The sequence below is a fragment of the Pygoscelis adeliae genome, unplaced genomic scaffold (genome assembly GCF_000699105.1).
Source record: "Pygoscelis adeliae isolate BGI_AS28 unplaced genomic scaffold, ASM69910v1 Scaffold343, whole genome shotgun sequence".
Taxonomy (NCBI): domain Eukaryota; kingdom Metazoa; phylum Chordata; class Aves; order Sphenisciformes; family Spheniscidae; genus Pygoscelis; species Pygoscelis adeliae.
In genome coordinates, this window is record NW_008824402.1 from 849,694 (window position 1) to 873,257 (window position 23,564).

The window sequence follows — 23,564 nt, forward strand, 5'->3', positions numbered from 1 at the left end:
GGCTGCCCCTTCTGTGCTGAGGGACAAGGCCACCACAGAGCTCTCCCAGCCGGCGCCGTGTACCGCAGTGGGGTTAACAAAACTTCCAGGCACCAGGAATCCCAGGAGACGGCCAAAGCAGGGGAGCATCCTGCCCAGGCCTTCACCATGTCTGCACTGAGGGGCTGCAAGCAGTGTGTGGCAGGACAGCACTGCCCATCTGTTCGGGGGACCCCATGTCACTGCTAACACCATGTGGGACGCATTGGTGACAGTGCCAGGGTAGGTCCCTTCTCGCTGCAGGGCTCGCTCTGTGCCAGAAGCCCCATGGTGCTCTCACCCCAGCTCCTGGCTCCAGACAGGACCCTGCAGAGGTGGAGGGCAGGACGGTGCCAGGAAGTGCCGGGTGGTGTTAGGGCTGTTTCTGAGCGATGATGTCCCGGATGCAGGTGTACAGGAACATGTACTGGTCCTGCAAGAGAGAAAGGGGGTCTGCAGTCAGGTTTCTGACAGAGATCTCCTGGTTGCAGGACTAACCCTGCAATTTGCCTTAAAAGGTCCTAATTAACTAACAGTGTCTGATGGCAGAGCAGGATTTTCTGTCCCAAGTGGTCTATGTTTTTCCTGTCACCAGAGTTGCCCAGAAAGGAAGAATCAGGCCTGGAGCTGTAGTTACACCATGTCTGTAATGTTACTCCTGCTTCATCATCCCCGTGATGGGGATGAGCGGAACATCCCCATCTGAGATGGGGACGAACAATGTCATCTGAGCTCCTCAAAGTGCCCCGGTGGCTTTTGGATGTGCCATGGTGTTTGCATCCAAAACGAGACCAAAGAGCAACTCCAGTGATGCTGCAGGGCAGTGAGTGGGGAGAACTCTGCCCTGCTGGAGTGCACAGCGTCTGGCAGTGACCTGAGGCCAGGAGGGAAGACCTCTGGAGCAGGAATTTCCCTTGGTGGTAGTCTCAGTGTACCTGAATCAAGTGCTGACAGTGGATCAGGGTAGGTCTCTGCAAGCTCTCAGAGGTAGACAAAGAGATCTGGGTGGTTTTAGTCCAGTTGCATCCTTTCTCTATTTTTAAGATCACCAAAATGATCCATCAGTACCAAATGTGGGTCCAGAGGTCTCAAGCCCACTGTAGGTTTGATATGAGGTTCTGCTCAAATGCCAGGCTGCTCCAAAATGATGCTAGTCTACAAAACACCCAGGACTGACTACTGCCATGGCAGGGCTCCAAGAAAGGCAAGATGTGGGAAAGGTAAATGAGATTGTACTCAATGCACAAAGCTGGAGGGCAAAGCCAGCCTGCAAACGATGTGGGTCGAAATCACATGGTGGCCAGGAAGGGGGGATTAGGGACTCGACAGAGGGGCCCCCAAACAGCTCACTAATGCGCTGGCTAAGCTGCAAGTCACGAGGAGCCTCCTCCCCTGCCGGTGGTGGGTTTAGCCCCACTGAAGGGCCGGGAAAGCCACAGATCACACAATGGCTGTGGTTCCAGGTCACCAGAGCATGTTTTCAATGAGCCCAGCCTGATTGTGAAATCTGGAGTGACAGCCCAGGATTGACTTCAGACCAGGCACACTCAATGCTGGGCCAAATGCAAGAGCACATCCCCAGAGACACGCACCATGCTGGAGCTGGGGGTGCCTAAATACCCGGCAGTTATCCATGGACAATCCCTCAAAGGTTCATCTTCCCACTTGTTTGGCTACTAACCCCCCCAAAAAATCAGCTGATGCCCTCAGCATGACAGCAGCGTGCCCCCGCCAGAGATAAAGGGGTCCTGGCAAGCCCCCGCAGTGATGGAGGAGGCTGGCAGCCACATGGCAGCAGCGTGGGGCTGGACGGCATCCCTGCCTGTCCTTCGCTGGCCATGCTGGGATCAGAGCGACCACTGCTCATGGCAAGGTGGGGAGGCAGCTGCCTCCGCTGCCCCCCCTCAGTGGGGCAGCAGCTTTTGATCGGTGCTTGCTGTGCCTTTATGGGCACATTGTGTCTCTGCTCGGCAAGACCGCTGCTGAAATACAAAGGAGCTCTGAAGCAGGGGCAGCGGACGCCTTGCCCTCCTCCGGCTCCCACCATGCGCATGGTTCACATTAATTAAGAATGCGATTAGCTGCTTGCAGGCGGCTCTGCAGCTGGGAAGCCCCAGAGAGATCTGCCCCAATTCTGCTGTCCCCTGTGGGGAGGGTTTCCAGGGATGCTGCATCAGCTCATTCAGCATTTGCAGCAAATGAAAGCGCTGTCCAGAGGGCATCTGTGCCGCCAGCGCCAATCAGGAGTGGCACGCTGGAGGCCTGTGAGGCTGGGCTGGGCTGGCACTGCACGGGCAGGGCACGGCTGCAGCACCATCAGACAGTACCACAGCCCATGCGGCTGCAGGGCAGCTGCAAATGTGGCAGCGTGTCCCACTGACTCGGCCCCAGCTCTGGCAGCAGGCAGGGGCTGGGAGAAGGCTCTGGGTATGGGGGACGCGGCAGGGAAAGGCACCGGACAAGGGGAGACCCAGCAGATTCTGGGTGCCCAGGCTGACAGCCGTGTCCAGAGGCCACGTTTATCATGTAGGATGAGACCAGCGCTTCATGCTTTCCAGGGCAGAATGCCTTGCATTTATTGTGAGCTCACATGCAATTTAACCTATTTTAACTCCAGAACTGAGGAGGTGGAAAGCCCTTCCCTGGGAAAAGACACTGCCATTAGCCCTCGGTGGCTGGCAGAGGAAGCATGGAATAAATCCCTGCACAGGCTGGAGGGGCTCCCAGGTGGCAGGTAGCGCCCGGGGAGTGGGCAGCATGCTGCCAGCTCCAGGCAGCTCAGCATGAATGCCCTGTTCTGCCCAGCTCACCACCCTTCCTCCTTCCCACCTACCAGCGTCGGGGTCATGAGACAGCAGCTTCTCGTCAGCTGGAGGGTCACCCCGTAGACATCCACCATTCTCTCGGCTTTCATCTGGTGCAACAGGCAATCCAGGGAGATCAGTGTCCCCATTTGGCTCACGCCACTGCTGCAAGGGACAAGGGAAGGTCATTGATGCCAGGCTAGGCTGAGCTGAACCTCTTTGGAAGTGGGCACCAGCCCAAGTCGTCAGAAGCCCCATGAGAAAACATACAAACTGAGTACGGTGGGGATAGGGGAGTGTGAGCACTGGTCTAGGTGGCAGGGAGGCCTGTGCTGACCAGGGGCATGGGACCCCAAAGTGTCTGTTGAAAGAGCCTGGAGACCCAGCCTACCCTGCCCTGCTGAGCTGTGCATCCCTCACCCAAGCCAGCTCTGCCGATGTGCCGGCTGTGTCAGCTCCTGTGGGACTGTGAGGTCTCCTTGGCTGCAAGCAGATGAGGATGTCAAGGGCTGCTCCCAGGATCCTAGCAGTCAGCCCAGGGATGGCCCAGGCACCTCAGTCCAGGGATGCCTGCTCCATCCACGCTTGGCTCTGGCCCAGCCCTGTTTGCCCTCCTTTCTCCCATGCGCTTGGCGGAGCACTGCTTCATCTGACCTCCCCAGCTCAGAGCTTCCCTGGCTCCCATGGACCTACTCTCAACATGCCCCAAAACCTTGGCGTCCTTGGTGGAGGGCGCAGGCTTGCTGGTGGCCATGCCAAGGCACTGTGCTGCCCATGGATGGAGCAGTAACGTGATGTACCTGCAGTGCAGCAGGAGAGGACCGGCTCTTTTTCGGTGGGGTATGCACCGTCTGACAGCAGTGAGGAGCTCCACCAGGCTCTGGACATCTGGCTGTTTCTTGCTGCTCCAGAACGTGTATAGGAACCGTTGTACCTGCCTCTCCTTTGCTTTCTTCTCCTGGTGAGACACAAAGAGTTGACATGGCTGTTGGGGAGGGATGGGTGAATTTGGATGCAGAGGGGTCCCAGCTCTCCAATCCTTAGGATGTCAGATGCTTTCCCGAGCTAACTGCTAGCTTCTGTAAAGCTGTCCAGGCAGCCTCTGCTGGGGCATTGCCCATCACCCGCGCAGTGGGTATGGTGCCTCTGGCAACCTGCTCTCCTTCCCCATGGCACCCTGACCTGTCCCTTGAGAGGGAGACTGAGAACTGTGTGGGCCTGTTCAAAGAGGGTCAGAAAGACCTATCAGCAAGGGGCAGGGGAAGCCTCCAAGCCTCTCCCGCGCATCTCCCATGTCCACTGAGCAGATGCTCTTCTGGATGTTGCAATCTAGATTCCCTCCTGCATTTGTGGACTGCTGGCACTCTGCTCTTGCAGCTCAGACAAGTCTTCACAGACCTTTCAGGTCTTGCCCCTACAGACCTGTTCACTAGAAGTGAAGAACATCCCAGGCAGTGGGAGCCAGGCCAGCCCCATCAACACATACATGTTTCATTTTGAGCTGGATACACCTCCATCCGGAGACAAGCTTCTCCGTGCCATACTGGATAGTCAGCATCTTTGTGCAGAGAGAGTCTCCTTCCAGGGGCCAGCACGCCTCACTTGGGACCTGTGTACAACAGCAAGTTTGGCTTCATGTTGACGGTTGCCATATTTCAGATCAGTCACCATCACAGGGGTCTGTGATGGGGTTGGACCAAGAGCACCCCCAATGTCAGTCACCTCCAATCACTCCATGTCAGTTCATCCCCTAGCTAAACCCTGGGGGAGTTTTTGGAAACAACAGCAGATTGCAGCCAGCTTTCCTGTTAACACAGAGCTTGCTTGGCAGTGGGAATCTGCTCAGCAAACGCTCTCCACCTCAGATGGACAGAAGCTGGAGCTGCTGTCCTTGGGTGCCATGGAGATGCAGCTTAAAGAGTACCAGCTGAGTCCACAGCCATGGACTGCATGGTGGGCAGACAGAACCTGTCTCCCATGACAAGCAGTGGGAGCACTTTGACACAGGAAAGGCTCAGCTTTAGCCAAGCTGGATCTGCACCCAGGCTTCAGGAGGCAGTGACAAGAGTTCAAGTTTCAGAGCTGTTAAACAGATCCCTAGCTTCCAGCTGTTAAACAGATCCCTGCTCTGCCATGGCGCAGGCAGACACAGCACCTTACCTCCCCTTTCTCCTGCCATGGGAGAAGAGTTAGGATGGTATGAACATCCTGTTCCCACACCAGGGTCCAAAAGTCCTCCATGGTCAACTTGTCAGGCCCCTGGACAGCCAGATACTCCCTGCTGGAGCTGCAGCCCTGGGTGAGGAACGAGAATGTCACTCTCCTGCTGGAGAGGGTGGCACAGGTACCCCATCAGCCCAGGAGGCTGCAGGAGAGGCCAAGAAAAGAACGGAAGCTCAGCAGGTCAGGAGGCGAAGAGAGAGGAGAAAGCACCGCGGGAGGGAAGTGAGGACAGCCCAAACTGGGCAGGGCCCCAGGAGTGAGGCAAGACACATCCTCAGTCCCCACAGTCCCCTCTTGTCCACACAGAGTCACAGCAGCAGTGACTGGTGGAGCAGTGCAGGATCCAGGCAGCAGGGACTGGGTGAGGATGGGAAACAGCTGTGGCAGGACCCAGGCATGGGGGTGGGCATTGCTGCTGGGGGTACGACTCACCGGGATGCGCCACACCTGCAGGAGACCTGAGAAAGGGCCCTGTTCCAGCAGGGAGAACTTCACTCTGGAGCGATCGTCTGCAAAATACGTGGGAGGTGGAGGGAGCCAGGGCAGCCTTGCACTCACACAGCTCCTGCAGACTGACTCCCAGACTCCGCACAAATCCAACGCCCCATTCACCATTTCTCTGCAAAGGTTCTCCCCTCTGCAGTGCTCTTGTCCAGCTCATGGACATTGGTCCCCAAAAGACAGCCCTGGGGCTTGTTCTGGAGATGCTGGAGGGGAATCCTTTTCTGTGGGTGGGAAGGGACCTTCACAGGTCTCTATCCCAACGTCCTTCTCAAAGCAGATACGTGTAGTGCAGGTTGCTCAGTGTCTTGGCCAACGGAGATCTGCATATCTCCAAGGATGGAGAGCCTGCACATGCTCTGGGCCCCTGTTCCAGTGTTTGGCCACCTTCATGGGAATTCTTTTTTCCTTATACTGAGCTGGATTACCCTTCCAAATCATCCCCATTGCCTCTTGTCCTTCCATGGTGCACCTCTGAGAAGACTCTACATTTTCTCTGTGCCCTCCCCGCAGGTAGTTGAAGATAGCAATAAGCTCTGCCCTTTGCCTTCTCTCCTCCAGGCTGAACAAACCCACCTATCTCAGTCCCATACATCATGTGCTCCACCCCCAGAACACCTTGGTAGCTTTCTGGTGGACTTACTGCAGTGTGTCAAGATATTTTCTTGTGCTGTGGAGCAGCGGCCCTGGTCCAGCCCAGCTCCACACAGGTACACCAGCGAAGAGGATGCAAGGTGTCACAGCACTTACATGGAAGGATGCTGGAAGAGGATCGTGTCTGCTGGTTGCCTGAAGATGGTGTTGCAGAGCTGGCTTCTTCCTTGACAACCTCTAGGAGGGTCTGCCAGAGTGAAAGAGAGTGAAGGAAGGGTCAGGAGGAGCAGGAGGAACTGGGGACTCCCGAGGATGCCTGGCCTCAGCAGAGGGTAGTTATAGCTGCACATGCAGAAGCCTTATCAGGGGTATTATGTGACAACCTCTGGGGCAGGCTACCACGTCTGCTCTGCACCATCAGGAGATGGCTGCATTTCTCTGTAGGAGAATGGTGTTCAGGTAGGTCCCTACCCTGCATGGGGTCAGGTAAGGAGGGGGTCATGGGCAGACCCTGATCAGTGCAGGATGTATGAGGGAGCTATGTCCCTCGGACGCAATGCCATGGAGAGGGGACACTGCCAGGGCAGCCAGGCATGTGGAAACTGGGGCATGGGACCCACTCAGGAGGCACTTCTTGCGTGTCCCCCAGCCTGACCAGGTGCTATCGCTCCCCAGGTCCCTCCAGTGCATATGGCCATGGCAGCGCTCCCTGCACCCTGCCCAGGACAGCTCTCACCTCGTACTCCCTCAGGAAGCCCACATGGGACTTTGCTGTCTTCTGGGCATAGTGCTGAGCAAAGTTTTTCAGCGGGATGGGGCAGGACCTGGGGAGAGAAACTGGGGGTAAGGGTGAGGTTGAGCAACCTCAGCAGCATCCAGGCTGTCTGCAGTAGTTGGACAGGCACCTTCACTGCTCAAATGCCAGGGCCCTTGCAGGTCCTCAGCCCAGCTCTGGTCTGTGCCAACCTGCTCTCCCCTAGACAAAGGCAGGTCTCAGGTCTGGCACAGCCCAGGGCCCATTCCCAAGATGCAGCAAGGACAAGGGCATCTTGTTCTGAATGAGGGAGGAGAGAATTTGACTATAGACATATATGACCTCCAGATGCAGCCTCAGAGAGAACGAGGAAGGTGGGTGAAGCCATGCCCAGCCTGACCCTGCTCCCTCCTCTTGGCCTCCGTTAGAAGGGACATCCCAAGGCCACGCAGCTGCCATAAGTCCCTCCAGTTTGAACCCATCCCTGTGGGTTGGGAATCCAGGGGCTGGTTGAAATGCCTTCCCCAGGACAGCTCTGCAGCTCTTTAGCATTGGCATAGCCCAGGAGAGTGGCACTGGAGGAGAGGAGGATGTGGTCCCCCAAGCCCTCCCAGTGTGACCAGTGACTCACACCCAGTTGTGGGCTGGGCTCCCCATGCTGCAGGGAACAACCAGCCCTGGGCTGACCCCCCTTAAAACACCGGGTGGGACGGCTGGCTGGACTTCCCTGTCCTTCTGTCCTGGAGCCCAGGCTCAAGCTGGGGTCAGGATCCCAGCTTGCTGCCTGAAGGGGCTGTGGATCAGGATGGGTAGAGTGGCAGGCAAAACGCAGGAGGCCTTTACCTCTCTGTCCTTGATAAACCCAGGAGTGGTTCCTCCAAGATCTTTTCCAGGATACAGCTGTGCAGAAATACATACTGGGACTGGAAGGCAAAGGCAGACAGCAATGTAGAGCATTGCACCACGCAGACAGCATGAAAGGGTGGGTATGGCACTGCCTAGTGGGCAGAGGGTGTCCTACATTCATGCCCCAAAAGCCCTACATTCATGCCCAAAAGGCCCTGGCTACTTCAATCTCAGAGCCCCTGGATCCCTCCACTGGGTCTGTCTGTCTGTCCTGAAGGGTAGTAATGACACCTTGTCCCAACCCTGAGTACTGGAAATATTAGATCGGCTGTGGCCATCACAGGCCAACAATATGGTGTGGGTTAAGAATTGCCTGCAAAGGGCCTGATCCTGCTCCTAGGTGCTCTGGGTTGTTTCTGAGCCTCCTGGGAGGGCTCTGAAACTCTACATGTTGCTGCTGTGAGTCTGGCAGGGCATGAAGCTGCTGGAGACCCCCAGAGCCGAGCAATTTCCACTGCAGCTGGGCTGCTGCTTTAAGCGGCACTGTGACACAGTGTCAGGTTGAGGACCGGCCTAGGGGTGCTGGGGCTGGCTGGCCAGCTCATCTGTCTGCCAGCCTAGGTAGCTTTTATGCCATGGAGCAAGGGGCCTGGGGGAAAAGGTAGCAGAGGTCTTACCAGCGTCTGAATCATCAGGTAGCGGTTCATCCGCAAGGCGTAAACAACACCAAACGTGTCCACCACCTTCTCCTGCTTCATCTGCTGCAGCAGCCGGTCCAGGGCAATGAAGGTGCCAGTGCGGCCCACCCCGGCACTGAGACCACAGACAGCAAGAGTTAAACATCGCCTGACCCACAGCCGATGGGCTCCCCTCTCGCTGCTAGACATGGCTCCCAGATGCTGCACCCTGGGGCACTGGTCCCAGCACAGCATGGGGTTGAGGAGCCATTCACACACTGCCCTGGGTTGGTGCTGACCATGTCCAGCTGCCCCGTCCCCTGGGACTGGGGGGCAGCCTGCAAGCAGACCTGTAGTCCCCAACACCCAAGCAGGACACTCTCTACAGACCAGCTGCATCTCCTGGGCCCTGCTTTCACTCCCAGTTTGTGCACAAATAGGACCCTTGTCCCCCCATGCTCTCTCCCATCATCCCCTCCTGCCATCCCCTGGAGCAGAGCCTCACCTGCAGTGCACGAGGGTCGGCCCCGCGTCCTTGGTGCTCTGGATGCGCTCCCGGACCAGCTCTCTGAAGGTCATAATGGAAGTCGTGGACTCTGGGATCCCATGGTCGGGCCATGCCGTGTAGTGCAGGTGGGACACGTGCCGCTCTACCTGAAGACCCTCCTGCCAGGGGGGATGTTGGTGATCAGTGTGTAGCCCACTGAGACAGGGGCATGCATGCACCCCGCAGCCCTGGGAGCACCCAGGGTCTTGGGAACACCCGGCTCAGCTGCAGGGAACAGCCAACGCCAGGTCTGCTGCACTGCCTGGTGGCTCCTGCTCCCCTGTTCTCCCCCATGGTCCCCTGCCATGGTGAGGCATGTGGAGCTGGCAAGGAGGAGACCTGCCTTTGACTGCCAGGGAACATGCCCTTGAAGCTGCAGGCTGTGTCCCAGCGCAGGGATGTGGAAAAGAGAGAGCTAGGGTGGACAGCAGGGGTGATACACGTTGACAGTGGCAGGCTGCTCCAGAGGGGATTGGGTCTTTGAACCCTGCTAATGGCAGGGAAAGAAAATTATGCCACCACCACCGAGGAGAAACACCACTGCATCCCATGCAAACCCCCAGCCCTTGACAGGTCCCTGAGTCCGTCCTCTTGGGTCCTTACTCACATGCCACAGTTTGAACTCGCGCATGGTCCACTCCTCGGAGCTGCTCTGCGTCAGCAGGTGGACCTGGACCTGCCCATAGGAGATCGGGGCAGATTCGGATGGCCAGTAATGATCACAGAGGACCTAGAGCACAGGCAAGACAGGGTCCCAGTGAGGCCAGTGAGGGCCCAGATCCCACTGGGTGACCTCCCAGCTCCCTGGGAGCATCTGGAGAGCAGCAGCTGTGCGGGGAGCCAGGGCAGGTCTTGGGAAGCAGGCAGGGGTACTTCCCCTTCCCACCCGGAGCTTTGCATGGCACTGCCCCACCTCCCCTTTGGATCTCAGCCTCCTCCAGAGAAAAGGACCTGTGTGGGTCTCATCATCCCTGGAGACTAGAGGAACATGTGAAGTGTCTCATCCAGAGGCAAGTGGTAATTTCAGACGCTGCAGAAATATCTGAGGGTGATGGGCATGGTTCCAGCTAAGGTGCACTTCTGCCCCTTCCCACCCCAAGCTAATGCTGAGCTGCACACATCAGCCTCTGTTCCCCCCAGAACTGCCTGTTGGGGAAGCTGTGTGGCCCGTGCTTACCCTGGAGCCACATCTGAGCAGGGGTTGGTGGAGGGCACAAACCCAGCCTTGGGCTCAGCCCACACAACCAGGTCTGGGCTTGGCTGGGGCTGGCATGTGGAAGCCTGGTGGTGCCAACCTACCCGCCCGTTCTCCATGCACACTGTCAGCATGATGATGTTGCAGACATTCTGCTCCCACACCAGCCTCCAGAAGTCCTCTATTGTTTTCTTCAGGGGCCCCTGGGTGGCAATGAACTCCTGCTGGGATGTATAGCCCTGAGAAAGAGGCAGACAGGAGGAGTTGGCAAGTTGCTGAGGCAGGTGGATCCTGCCCTGGGGCAGAGTCAGTGCCTGGTCTGCTTTTGCAGTAGAGGGAGAAGTGCCCGTTGCCCTTAGCCCAGGCGCGCACGGTTCCCAGGCAGCTGATCTCAGAAGCAGCTGATTTCACAGGAAGCATGTGCTGCCCAACACGTGCTCTCTACATATTTGGAATTAAGATGTGATCCCCGCCGTTTCCCTCCAAGCAGTTCCTCGTTCAGCCTACCCAGGGTCTTTCTTGTGCTCCCTGGTCATTGCTGAAGGTAGGGCGAGCATGCAAGGTCTCAGGCTGCTTCTTTGCCTTTGCCCCTTTGACACACACATGCCCCGCGGATCCACACACCTGTGCATGCATGCTGTGTGCCCTGCCTGTTACCTGGGAAAATCTCCCGGATGGGGGATGTGGGAACAGCTCCAGGGTTGTTCAAATGCAGCTGCACAGACCAGAAGGAGAAAGAGCAGACAGACAGATGGGGCAGTAAGCTGGGAGAGGATGGGAAGAGGATAGTCCTCAAGAAGAAAGCAGAAAGCCTTACCAGTCACACTCACACCTCTGCATTCACAGCAGTTGCCATCTGACAATCTCCATCAACCCCTGCTAAAGGGCAACTGTGCATCTCCACCTGACCCCCGACTCCTTGCCAGTCTGTGCCAGCTGTGGCTTCAGTGGCAGCTCTTGCCTACCAGCCCTCACAACCTCAATCCAGACAGAGTTTCCCTGATGGTGCCCCATGGCCATGTCTCTGTGGGGAAGGCAAGTGGGATCTCACAGGCATGAAGTTGGCATTGATGTAGTCTGAGTGTGGATCCTCCCCCAGTTGGCTCAGCTTGACCCGAGAGTGATCATCTGAAAGAGACCATACACACGTGACCCTCCAAGGCAGCCCTTCACCAAGACACGGCCATCTCCTCTTCACCTGGGTAACACACTGTGAGAAGCCCCAGCAGCTCTGCTAGCTCCATGTACACAGTCAGCAGTGAGGCTCTGTGCTCAGCCAGGCACCTTCTCCCTGGAGAGGTGAGCATTGCCTGCCAGCTGGCTTAGCAGGGGGGTAAGAAAGCAGAGCTGGTATCATAAGGCTCATCGGAGAAGCCATGGGACACTCATGTTCCCCCTTTGGTCTCCAGCTGGGACCCATCCCTGAGCTGGGCTCAGCCAGCACCTGCCCAGCAGCCTCCTGGAGGAGCTGGGGAGGGTGGTGGCTCAGCCCTGGCTCAACCCTTGAGTCTCCAGCAGGAAAAGGGAAACTGAAGCCCCTTGCAAGACTCCTTCTCCCAGGAGAGGAGCCAGGCACTGTGAACCCTGCAAGCGATGCAAAGTGAGCTCATCCCTGTGCGTTGCAGCGTGAACTCCCACCCCAGATGCTGGGGGGAGGAGGGAGGAGACAGCACTTACAGGGCAGCACGTGGGGATATCTGTTCTTGGAGACGTTGGCTGGTAGTTCGGCCTCCACCTTTGGCTGCTCCTTCCCAACTTCCTTCAGCTCCTGTAGGACAAGGGAGAGGATAAGCACAAGTGTCTCTCTGGAGAGCTCCTGGCCAACCCAGTTCCCTGCTTATGGCCAACGGCTGTGTGGTCGTTCAAGAGGGTCACCTATGCACAGCGAACTTCTCTACTCCCTCAGGATAGCCTGTGTACTCTGAGCCATAGGTGGCTTTTCCCTTTTCCAACAGCACTGTTTGTATTTAAAAGAAAACAAACCCAAGAATAAGTATGGGGGGAAAAAACCCTCAGAAATCAGAAATCTACCAAGAAGCTCAGAGCATTTTGTGCTGAGAAAACAGAAGCATCTTGTGCTGCTTCTGCCTCTGTCCTCACTCGGAAGGCCAGAGAAGGGTTATGTGAGGAGGGCTTGAAATCACTGGTGGGACTTTCAAAAGTGCTGGCAGCAGAACAATTCAGAGACTGCAGATGTTGGCAGTAGGAGCCAGTGAAGCTAGCCAGGCGAATTTCACAGCCTGGCCCTATAGCTCTGAGAGTGCTCCTCAACCTTCCTTTTGTCTGCATGCTCTTTTCTAACACTGTCAAGGTGGATCTCATTGCAACACCACTCAGCATCTTTGCCTCCAGTCCAGGCCTGGGGCCCTTAGCTTTGTCCACCAGCAGCTATGGACAGTGCTAGTTCACCTCATTCCATAGACAACACATGTTTCTATCAGAACTTGAACAAAACAGGTTTTGAGCAAAGGAACTGCCTGATCGTTTGGTCCATCCAGTCTTTAGCCTCCAAGATTGCCTAGTAGAGTGGTTGGATTGCTAGAGATGGGTTACTGTCCCTGGAGGTGAGGAGTCCATAGAGGCCACCCAACAGCTGGGGCATGAGCTACCTAGAGGGGAAATTAAGTCTCATCTCTAGCAGGAGTTTCATCTCACCTCAAACTCCTGGAAAAAAGCATGGTTAGCACTTGCTGTCTTCATCTCATAGTACTGCTTGAAGTTCTGTATGGGAATTGGCCGATGGACGTTTCTGCATGAAATGAAGTCCAGAGGAAAACTTGCCTTAGATATTGGGAGGTCTGGCAGGCCAGTCAGGTGGCCAATGAGACAGCCCAGCCTTGAGACCTGCAATATCTGAATGCACACACACGGATGGTTTATAGCCCACGTCATTGCCCAGGGAAGTGGGTCCAACAGAGCATTGTTTAAATATCGGGAGGGATTTCAGGATGATGAGGATATTCTGCTACTGCAGAAGCCTTGCAGAGGAGGTATGGACAATGCATTTCCACTTCCATTGACTTGGAATGGAGCTGGGCATTAAATATTGAACATGGGAAAGACTAAGATTTAAAAAATAACTGAAGGAGAGGATACAGAGTTGGATTTTTCCTAAGTCAAAGCATGAGAAAGGAAGTAGGTGAAGGACTCTGGGACCTGCAGTGCGGACATGCATAGAGGGAAGACTCCAGCACTCACCTCAAGCTGTAGGTCACCATTTCCTGGGGCAGGCTGCTCTTCTTCGTTCTAGAATCAAAGCATGGGAGATGTTACTCTTCCCTGCAGTGCAGGGACAGATGCTGTGAGTGTATTGTGTACTGCTGGCTCACGGAATGCTTATGAGCAGACAGCTCGCATCAGGCACAGTGCCTTGCACACGTGTAGGGTTCTGTGAATTAATTGCACACAGGCAGCTCCCCTCTCCCCTCTGCCTTTTGCTTCTGTGCTTCCCAGGCACAACTCCACTAGCGGGTGTCCTAGTTTGCCTAAATCTCATTCTATACCCTCTCACTGCTCTTCCTCCTGGCCTGGCACTGAAGGTTGGGTTTCTCAGCCTGCACCCACCAGGCAAAGAGATGGCTCATCCTCACCTCTTCGCTCTGAGCTGTTTCCAGTAGACCAAAGCAAAAATAGCTGCAAGTGTCAAGAGAAATCCCACGACGATTCCAGCAATTATTGGCATTGAGAGTGGAGTTGCGTCTGCACCAGATCCAGCAGCTGGAATCAAAGAGATAGAATGGCCAGAAGTAAGAGTCAGTAAATGGCTGCATTTACTCTATTTATTATATTTGCCACAGCCTATGATCTCCCTCTGGCTTGCCATTGTCAGGTTGTTAATTATCTCTAACCTGCACAGCCAGGTAGGGAAGATGGCATTCTCCGTCTTACCTGAGAACATGGTGAACGTCACTGCAGGGGCTACTGGGTCATACTTGGTGAAGGCAGCGATGCTGAACCTAGGGCAAAGCAGAGTCCTGCCGTCAGGGGCAATCTGAACTGAGCACAGCACCCATGCAGCCAGCCGCAGGAAGACCCAAGACAACAGGGCAGCTGCCTCTGTTTTGGAATGTTGTATTGGAAGAAGCTGGTTTTCTGGTAGGGATTTAAAATGTGTGGAAATGGTCTTTTCTGCCTCTTGGACAGAAATAAGGAAAGACAACAGTAAGTAGGGAAAACCAAGTTGGGTTGAGTCACCGTCTTAGTTCATTCAACCCATTAATTGGGTTGACTTGAAAGAGCTGAGCCTGGGTGACTGTTTGAAAAAACGGCACCTCACCTGGGAGGGTAAAGCCCTGACCCATACCCTTCCCCATGGACACAGAAGTGGCTGCGGCATCCTCCTCCCTGTGGAGATCTGCCCTACATCTTCCTCCTCCCAGAAGTGTGCACATCAAGCCTCACAGCTCCCTGCAGAGCTGACTTCATTCTGAGCAGGTAACCTGGAAGGGTAGGTCTTCTTGTGCCCTAAATTCAAGCTAAGGCTTTTCATAGCTTTGAGTTTTAGCAGCCAAGAGTTTGTGGAGCCCAGTGTGAGTCCCCTCTGGCAGCACCCGGGGCCTGGCTGCCAGAGCAAAGACCTCTTTGGAAACTGAGCCTGCAGATGCCATGGCATGAGAGATAAGGGCCTGTGGATAAACAACTCACTGAAAGATGGGAAACAAGGGCTGGCTTTCAGAGTGGAGGTGGGCTGTCAGAGGTATCTGCTTTTCACCACACTACTAATGATTAACTAGGAAAGCAGCACAGTTTACTGAGGATACATGTTGTTTGGGGTAGCCAAAATGAAATCAAGCTGTGAAGAGGTGCAAAAGGTTCTTCTAGTCCTGAGTAACTGGGCAGTTAAGTACATGTTATTCAAGCACAGTAGGTGGGCTAATGACACCCTGATGGCTCTGAATTAGCTGCTACCCCGTGGGAGGATGATGTTGGAGTGAAAGTGGCAGCTGGGAAGCATGGAGGGCAGATACACACTCTCAGACTGGCTGGACAGCATTTGGGGGGTGGAGGGGTACCCCGGTGTGTTTGTGCTGTTGTTAAACTCCCCTGGAGGCTGCTGGCAGCTACAAGAGATGGGTCAGGCAGACCTTGGTCTGAGCCAATGCATTGTAACGTGGACCCAGCCTGCACCCAGGCTGTCCCATGTCTCAGCCATGATGGCTGGAGCAGGCGGCCAGATCTGAGGCTGCTAGGGTTAAGCAGTAAGGCTTGCCCTGCCATGCCTGAGGGTGAGTCGGGCAGGAGCGTTAGCAATAAAGAATAGATGGGCTTGATGGGCAATCAATCTCAAACCTTCTGAATCAATTGGAGACTCTCCCGTGCCAGCCCAGGGATCACAACACCTGTGGTGGGCATGGAATGGAAATGCATCATCATGTAATTCTCCTGCCAGGCATGATAATACAGTACCTAGGGAGAGCCCGAAGAGCTGTTTGCTCTTTATGATCCTGCTCTGGGTGGGATTTCCAATGGAATGGCTCTCTGGAAACTCCCTTTTTTTTTCCCTGAGAAGCAGCCATCTCCCACTCCTCTGACACAGCCCAGTGTTAACACCAATCTCTGTTCTCTGCCAGTGCTGCCCCAAACAGCAGCTTGAGTTAAAAGCCCCTGTATGGCAACGTGTAAATCTAAAATGACACCATGAGAATCAGTGTAAGTTTTTCATGTAAGTGCGGAGTTGGCACATAGCAAAAGTAGAAAGAGCAAAGCAGAAAAGACGAAAGGAAGGAGAGCCAGCAGGTCCAAACCCAACACCAGGGACCTTGACTCCACTCACCACAAAACTTAGGGGCAGATCTAATTCTCACTTTACTCATAGGGGAAAGTGAAGCTTGCTCCCACGCATACACTCTGTCACGGTCTTTCTTTCTCTTTTCTCAACACTCTCAGCAACTTCTATCACTAGTCAGCCACCCTTGCTGTAGCTTCTTTAAACTGAAATGGGACAACCTTCCAGATTCTGGGGGATCCCTTTGTCAGAGGAATGCCTGGGGTTATGGTCCCTGTTTGATGAAATTGTGAGCTGCTAAATTAACAGAGGACTGACTAAAGATATGATTCTTTGTCTGTAGTAGAAAACCTGTTTTACCATCAACTATTTTAAAGGTACCCTATAACAAAATACGTATGCTTGTACATTCATGTTCCTGGATTCTGTTTACTGTCAAATAAGACTCTGAATTTATGAATATTGTGATATGTGTGTGTGTCTTATGGGGAGCTTGGACCTTAGCCTGTGCGTTTGCTACCCTCAACCTTTGAGCCCCCAATTGTGTAGGCACCACTTGAACTAATGTTTCCGAATCAGTTTCATTTTTGCACTCTCTGAGTCTGCACGTGGCTCTGAGTCACATGCAAAAGTCCTACAAATAACAGCATCCATTTTAGTTCTTACCCTGGAGGTGGACAACTGCCCAGCTCCCAAGGCACCACATACAGCCCTTGTCAGCCTCAGCTTTCACTTCTGCTCTCCTTCTCCCTGCCCACTTTCTCCGGTACGCCAGCCCTTGCATCCCTCAAACGCTGCTTGGTGGAGCAACCCCTGGGGTCCACTGTTGGGGGTCTGGGGAGTACGAGGGTGAGGTGACATCCAGGGAGCTGGTGGCACCTTGCAGGGACACGTGCAGTCCTTTTTCTCCTCCAGCCCCTTTCCCTCGGGAGGGATGTTGACACCTCTCACCTGTACTGTTCGTTGGCTTTCAGCTTCCCGTTGCACGTTGCCCTGGACTGGCCACACTCCTCTGTTCCCACTGGTACTCGCCAGGTTTCGGGGGAGCTCCTGGGGCTCGGATGGAAGGGATTGGGGATTACCACAGCCAGGTAGGAGTCCTCTGTCCCATAATAGTGGTCATACCATGTGCTGGACACGATTTCCGGGGTGGGCCTCAGCACTGAAGGAGAAGGTACAAGGTGACAGTGGTAGTCCCAAAGTGATGTCCAGGGGACTTGCTGCCCTCCAGGGAGCCACTGCAGATTGGGATGTGCAGGGGCACTTACATGAATCGTTAGTGGTAGCAATAACACCATAATACTCGATCTGGCCGTTCTCCTCGCTGAACAGGTCAGATGAAATGATAACCGTGGAGCTGGCCTCCACCTGGAAGATGTCTGCTCGCAGGGGCGGAGGCAGGGCTGGAAGAGGAACCAGCAAACATAGCCTGTTAGTGTGTCCCTGCTCCCACAGACCCACCACACATTGCTCAGCCTGTCACTGGTCTGAGCATCACTGCCCAGAGCCCTGACCCACTGCAGTTCAGTGCAGGACTACATGGGGCTCACAGGCATCTAAAAGAGTCCCCGGGTCTAATTAGCAACATTGGGTGGCTTCTCCTGTGGTCTGTGGTAAGGCTGTGGGAAAGAAGGGGACTCACCCTCCACTGTTGTGTTGCAGAGCAGAGTCACAGCCTGGCTCTTCATTGTGTTCATGCCCACTGTGCTCACAACAATTCGGTACGATGAGTTTGGCCCCAGCCCCTCCAGACTGGCCTCACTTGTAGGGATGCTCATGACATACTTGGAGGTGGGAGGTCCATCAGAGAGTCTCTCTGTCACCACCTCATAAGCCTCCACATCTCCAGGAGAACTGGTCCAGTTCAAGTAAAGGCTCCTTGATTCTGGTAGGCATTGCACATCCTCCACCGGGTTTGGCTCTGCAAAGGAGATATGGTAGGCTCTGTACTTACTGGATCACAGAAATCCAACTTCAGCCCATGCATCAGCCCAGAGCCACTATGGTCCTCTGCTGCCTGTCCCTAGGTCAATGGGAGAGGAACAGAGCTGGACATCTGCAACCTGGGAGCCTTCTGTGCCAAGGGCCACAGGACAAGGCGTAGGGGTCAGGGCCTGAGCAGATGTCTTATAGGAGAAGCAGACCAATGGAGATCTCTTCAGAGTCCGCTTTGCTTCACAGATAGCCAGGCCACGAGGTGATGGGAAACCTCTGTGATGGAGCTAGTTTAGGGAGCTGATGGCTACCGGAGGATCACCTTGCTGGTTTTCCTTTTCTCCCACCATGAAGACTTCCCACGCTTCTGTTGACCAGCAAAGGCTGATCCAGTCTTGAGGCCACCCAGGTGTTTCTCCCCCTTCCAGCCTGCACTGCCCCCATCCCCACAGCAGCGCATACCCACCCATCGGCACTGCCAAGGGTTTGGTGCTGCTCCAGTAGGGCCCGGCCACGCAGCTCAAGGAGACAGAGTAGTTCCTCCCTGGGATCAGCCCTTGGATGAGGTGCTGGACTTGCCCTCTGCTGAGAGCATGCCTCCAGGGCAGTGTGCTGTTCCTGGGATCCCGCAGCCACAGCTGGCAGTCGTCCTGCTGTCCGGAGACACTGCCCCAGGAGATGAGCATCGTGTTGTTTCCTTCAGCCACCGCAGAGAGATTTTTGGGAACTGAGGGGGCTACAATGAAAACCACACCAGGGGAGAGTTACTGGCATGCATGTACTCTCTTCCATCCTGTAGAGATACAAGCAGAAGATGGGTAATATGCAAGGAAATTTCAGGTGTTCAGTGATAATATTTCTGCAGCTGCTGGCTGTCACTACCAGAAATGACCTTTAAATGGCAATTGGAGGACATGCAGAGTGAGGAGCATGAGGAGATGGGTTCTTCCTCTTGTTAATTAGCAAGTTTCATTAGAGACCTGCCTGAAGGGCTCTGCACATGACTCCCAGCACTCTGCCAGCGGCTGGGTGAGCATGGGAGCAGAGACCTCTGGATTCCCCAAACAAAGTGCAGGGACTGTGAGGACAAGCACATGAAAAGGCTTATTGTGCTTATCTGCAATTTCCACATTCCTTAAGAAAAAAAAAAAGCCCAGCCTCCCCTTATCCCCCATGCCAGGAATTTTCTGAGTGCCTGGGAGAAAGGCAGTGGGGATGGTGGTGTGTCCCCCCCAGCTGTAAGGCCTCGTGGTCTCCCAGGCTGTGGGTGCCCTCTACCAGAGCAGCACTCTGGGATCCCTTGCTCTTGTTCAGTCACCCATGCCTGGAGGAGCCAGCCTGTGCGAACAGCGGGGCCAGGAGCTGGAGGTCTGCCTCCTGAAACAGCAACAACAGCTGCCAGACTGTCTTGTGGGCAGCAGTATTGCCCTGCTCTCCCCTCCACTGGGGGCTTGCACAGCCCGTGATCCCATTGCTATGGTGGTACCTACAGCTTCCAGGCAGCAGTCCCAGCCCCGTCCCTGCCCCTTCCCACCGCAGGTGCTGACCCCACCTGGCTGGGGAAGGCTGAGCCTCATGCATGATGCAAGGACCTCCAGCTCTTGCCACTTACTTGTCCAGTCGCTGATGTTCCCTGCGGAGGCTGTGTAGGGCCCTGCCATGGACATCACTTCCAGCAGGTATTTGTGTCCTGGAGCCAGGCCAGAAAAGGTGAATTTGCTGATGCCTTTCCCAACAGATAATTTGGCTGCCACAATACCTGATCCCGAGTGATACAAGAGGAGCCTGTAACTGTCTTGTCCTTGGGGTTCAGCTCGCCAGGATGCGCTCAGTCTGTTGGGATACCCCTGGTTCGTCATGTACACGTTACGGGGTGCCAGGGGGTCTGGAGAGACAGGATAGGAGACGTCAGTGAAGGGTCTGAGTGCATTGCCTGGGTATATAGGAGACGTCAGTGAAGGGTCTGAGGACATTGCCTGGGTATCTCGGCAGTGTCATCAGAAGGGATGCACCATAGAGGACAGGGCACTTTGTCTTGCCTGGACGGCTGCATCCAGCTGCCTGGAGGCAGCTAAAAGCAGCTTCTGCAAGCTTCAAGTAGTGCTTGTCTGAGCAGAGACAGCCCTGTCCTAGCTGGAGCGAGACACCCAGGGATGGGAGAGGAGGGAGCACCCAGCTGGCTGGAGGGGAGTGGAAGGGTGAATGCCCCTGTCCGCTGCTTCCTCCTCCATGCCTCTCCTCTGAAGCATAGCTCCTGGAGCTGCAGCTGGTCTAATCCAGGCTGGTAGAGCTGATGCTGAGGGTGGGCAGAGCCCTGCTCAGTGCCATGGCACTGACGTGCCCTTGGGTTCAGGCAGGACTCAGGGTCTGCCATGAAGGTCAGCGGGGCCGTGTCCTTTGCCATGAGACTTTGTGACTGCCCAGCAAGGCATGCATCACCTTCAAAACAGGGTACTCACACGTCCAGTTGCTGACGTTCCCTGCAGGTGTCCGGTAGGATCCTGCCATGGACACCACTTCCAGCACATACTTGCTTCCTGGGGCCAGTCCCGTGAAGGTGAAGTTGTGGATGTCTCTCCCAAGTGAGGCTGTAGCTGCCACAGTGCCCAGCCGTGCGTAGTACAGGGTCAGTGCGTAGCCGTCTCGCCCCCCGTCTGCGGCTCCCCAGGACGCGCTCAGCCTGTTGGGGTGCCCCATGCTCAGCAAGCGCACCATGGCTGGGGGCAGCGGCCCTGGGGAGTCACCAGACCTGATGTTAGGGACCGGAGACTGTGCAGAAGGAAACACACTTGACGGGACATTGCGCAGCAGAACAGATGCTCCCTGAGGGCTGGGACACGAAGGCCCCCTCTGGCACACTCCTCCTCCTCACTTTTCTCTTTTCCATCCCCATCCCACCTCACCTTTAATGCTGCTCACCCTTTGTGGTCCCTCACATGCCAACCTTTCTTCATCCAGGTCACCCTCATACCCATAGCCCAGCTGGAGTGCCTTTGCCACCACTGCGTGCACACATGTCCTCCAGCACCCAGCTGGCATGCAGCTGCCTGGGCAGAGCTGGCACAGTGTCTACACTCTGTCCAGCCCTAAAATCTTTCTGGGTGGGGAGGAGTGCTGGACTAGCAAAGACCCGTTCTCCTGGGAGGACTGTGGATTAGCCTCTTCTACTACACCGATTCATGGACCTTTATGGTAACATCATTTCTACCTGCTGGAGGAGACTCGGCAAGGGTGCGAGTGCTCCTGTGTACAGGGAGATGGGGCTGCATGGGCAGAGGGGTGTCCCCCATGGGCACAGCTGGGTAGCCCTGCATGTCATCAGCACGTACTTGTGCAAGTCTACAGTTGGACATCCATGTACCCATGAGGGTAACAGTGTGCCATGCACTAACTGCTGCGTGTTGCACCCATGCACATATGCGTGCACATCTTCAAAGGCACCAGGACCCCTGTAAACTCCCAGCCCTCCTCAGGGCTGTCCAGTGGTGCAACATCTCCCACCCCTCTGCAGAGGACACTCCTCTGGGCACTCACGTGTCCAGCCACTGATGTTGGGTGCTGCTGCCTGGTATGGTCCAGCTGTGGCACTGGCCTCCAGGGAGTACTCGTATCCTGGGGTCAGGCCCATGAAGGTGAAGTTGTGGGTGTCTCTCCTGAGTGAGGCTGTAGCTGCCACGGTGCCCAGCCACGTGCGGTACAGGGTCAGTGTGTAGCTGTCTCGCTCCCCGGCCGCAGCTCCCCAGGACGCGCTCAGCCTGTCAGGGTGCCCTGTGGTGGGCCAGTGCACGGCAGCTGGGGGCAGCGGGCCTGAGGAGGAAACACAAGTCACTGCCAGGAGCCACGTTCAGGCTGAGGGAAAGGAGATGCTCTATGTCTGTGCTAAGCCTGTGCTTCAGGAGGTGGGTCAGCCCTGCAAGGTCCCAAGGGGTGGCTTTGCCCTTGACTCTGTGGCAGCTGCCTCCTGGGATTGCCTCCTCCCTGGTGCTGTGGATGGCTGTGGACGGCTCCCTGGGACATGGGTGGCCAGGCCACAGGGTCATGCACAGACTCCCCATGCTGCATCCAGCAGGGCATGAGCACTAGGCGCTTGCATGGGTGGGAGAGGAAGGCAGGATCTGGCTGCACGAGTATGGCCTCTGATTTGAACCAGGAAGGGGGAGATCTGGTGGAGGACACCTGGCTGCAAGGAGGGCATCATACTCACGTGTGCAGTGGGTGAGGTTGGGGGTGCTGGTGTGGAAGGGCCCAGCTGTGGCCCTCACTGCCACGCTGTAGCGGGTGCCGGGGCTCAGGTTCCTGAAGGTGTGACTCCTGGCATCCCCACCCAGCACCATGCGCCCAACACGACTGCTGGAGGCTGTGTCATAGACATCCACCACGTAGTCTTCTGCTCCTCGCCCCATTGCTGCCCAGGAGACCTGCAGTGTGGAGGCAGAGGGGCTGCCCAGGGTGAGGTTGGCAGGGGCCAAGGGATCTGGAAAGCAACAGGGAGATAGTCAGCCCCTGCATGTTACCGCTTGCTGCTCAGTGCTACAAGCCGGCTGCTTTGCCCAGTGGTTCCTTGTGCTCTGGCAGTGCCACGGGCTGGACTCCAGCCCCCAGCTTCCACTGGGTGGTGGGCAGGCTGGCCACCAGAGAGAAGCACGGGTACAAATGGGCAGACAGTGCACATGGCTCTGAGTGCAATATCCCCAGGGCTTGCAGCTGGACATGGCAGGGGAGATACCCAGGGCCTTTAAGGTGGGTAGGGGGGATTGGCTCTGTGTCGCGGAAGGGGTGAGGATAGTGAGCAAAAAGGTGGGACAACTGTGTAGAAGCTAGGGGCACAGCAGGGGTGGTTTGGGATGGAGAAGGTGGCGGTGCGTGCTCTGGGGCACAATGGAGTGCTGTGTCCAACCCAACCCATCAGACTTACGTGTCCATTGGGTGACGTTGGTGGAGGAGGCTTCGAACGAGCCTTTCACAGCAGTGACCTGCACAGCAAACCTGCTGCCTGCCTCCAAGTGAGTCCAGGTGATGTTCTGGGCATCCGGACTCAAGGTCTGGACCCGATCCCTGCTCTGGGTGCTGAGGCTATACAGAATAACACGGTAGTGGTCCCTCCCACCACGGGGCTTGTTCCAGCACGTGTAAAGCTCTGAGGAGCTGCCTGGGTTGGTAAGGCTCAGGTTTGTCGGTGCAGCAGGAACTGCGAGGAAAGACAGACACATGAGTCAGAGAGAAAATGATCCAGTTCTGAACATGCAGCTGTCTCCGGGGAGGAGTCTTGCTGTCCCCAGGCAGCCAGCAGCAACCGGCCAGCAAGCGCTGTGCCTACGTGGTACAAGAAGGCTGCAAGAGGCAGGAGATGACTGCAGGCCAGCATCACCGGGAACCAGGCCAGGGTGCCCTCCTCTCCCTGGATGCCAACATTGATTGCCATCCCATTCTGGAGCTCCTTGCAGTGCTCCCACCCAAATCACCCGTGGGTGATATGGATGCTCACCTGTGCAGCCAGTGACGTTCTTGGGGAGGGAGCGGTAGGGTCCAGCTACTGCCCAGATCCCAACAAGGTAGCAAGTTCCTGGTGCCAGCCGTGCCAGTGTGACATTGGTGCTGTCCTTCCCTGCTTCCAGGGTCCTTGCTGGTGCAGAAGAGCCCTCCTCATGCATGCTGAGCAGGTATCCATCCCTCTGCCCAGGAGGGGTCTCCCAGTGCACAACCAGAGCCCAGGCAGTGCTGACAGGGCTTGCCGACAGGGAAAGA

At 55.8% G+C, this 23,564-nt stretch overlaps 1 protein-coding gene across 1 annotated transcript in view; it reads right to left on the reverse strand.

Annotated features, from left to right (window-relative positions):
• Nucleotides 1-391: 391 nt before the first annotated feature.
• LOC103913828 (receptor-type tyrosine-protein phosphatase V-like) overlaps nt 392-23,564 on the reverse strand; it is a 45,070-nt gene continuing 21,897 nt past the window's right edge. Inside the window, exons 10-39 of the mRNA XM_009320381.1 lie at nt 23,305-23,442; nt 22,735-23,007; nt 22,024-22,293; nt 21,354-21,626; nt 20,279-20,551; nt 19,579-19,704; nt 19,432-19,509; nt 18,286-18,555; nt 17,527-17,727; nt 17,153-17,287; nt 16,836-17,046; nt 14,048-14,115; nt 13,750-13,876; nt 13,358-13,405; nt 12,815-12,908; nt 11,837-11,927; nt 11,211-11,287; nt 10,264-10,398; nt 9,572-9,694; nt 8,923-9,083; nt 8,418-8,553; nt 7,738-7,817; nt 6,877-6,964; nt 6,297-6,387; nt 5,478-5,554; nt 4,983-5,117; nt 4,309-4,431; nt 3,671-3,780; nt 2,852-2,987; nt 392-451 (exon numbers count right to left, since the gene is read on the reverse strand). Of these exons, the coding sequence (XP_009318656.1) occupies nt 392-451; nt 2,852-2,987; nt 3,671-3,780; nt 4,309-4,431; nt 4,983-5,117; nt 5,478-5,554; nt 6,297-6,387; nt 6,877-6,964; nt 7,738-7,817; nt 8,418-8,553; nt 8,923-9,083; nt 9,572-9,694; nt 10,264-10,398; nt 11,211-11,287; nt 11,837-11,927; nt 12,815-12,908; nt 13,358-13,405; nt 13,750-13,876; nt 14,048-14,115; nt 16,836-17,046; nt 17,153-17,287; nt 17,527-17,727; nt 18,286-18,555; nt 19,432-19,509; nt 19,579-19,704; nt 20,279-20,551; nt 21,354-21,626; nt 22,024-22,293; nt 22,735-23,007; nt 23,305-23,442 (4,208 nt within the window). The remainder of the gene's footprint in view (nt 452-2,851; nt 2,988-3,670; nt 3,781-4,308; nt 4,432-4,982; nt 5,118-5,477; nt 5,555-6,296; nt 6,388-6,876; nt 6,965-7,737; nt 7,818-8,417; nt 8,554-8,922; nt 9,084-9,571; nt 9,695-10,263; nt 10,399-11,210; nt 11,288-11,836; nt 11,928-12,814; nt 12,909-13,357; nt 13,406-13,749; nt 13,877-14,047; nt 14,116-16,835; nt 17,047-17,152; nt 17,288-17,526; nt 17,728-18,285; nt 18,556-19,431; nt 19,510-19,578; nt 19,705-20,278; nt 20,552-21,353; nt 21,627-22,023; nt 22,294-22,734; nt 23,008-23,304; nt 23,443-23,564) is intronic.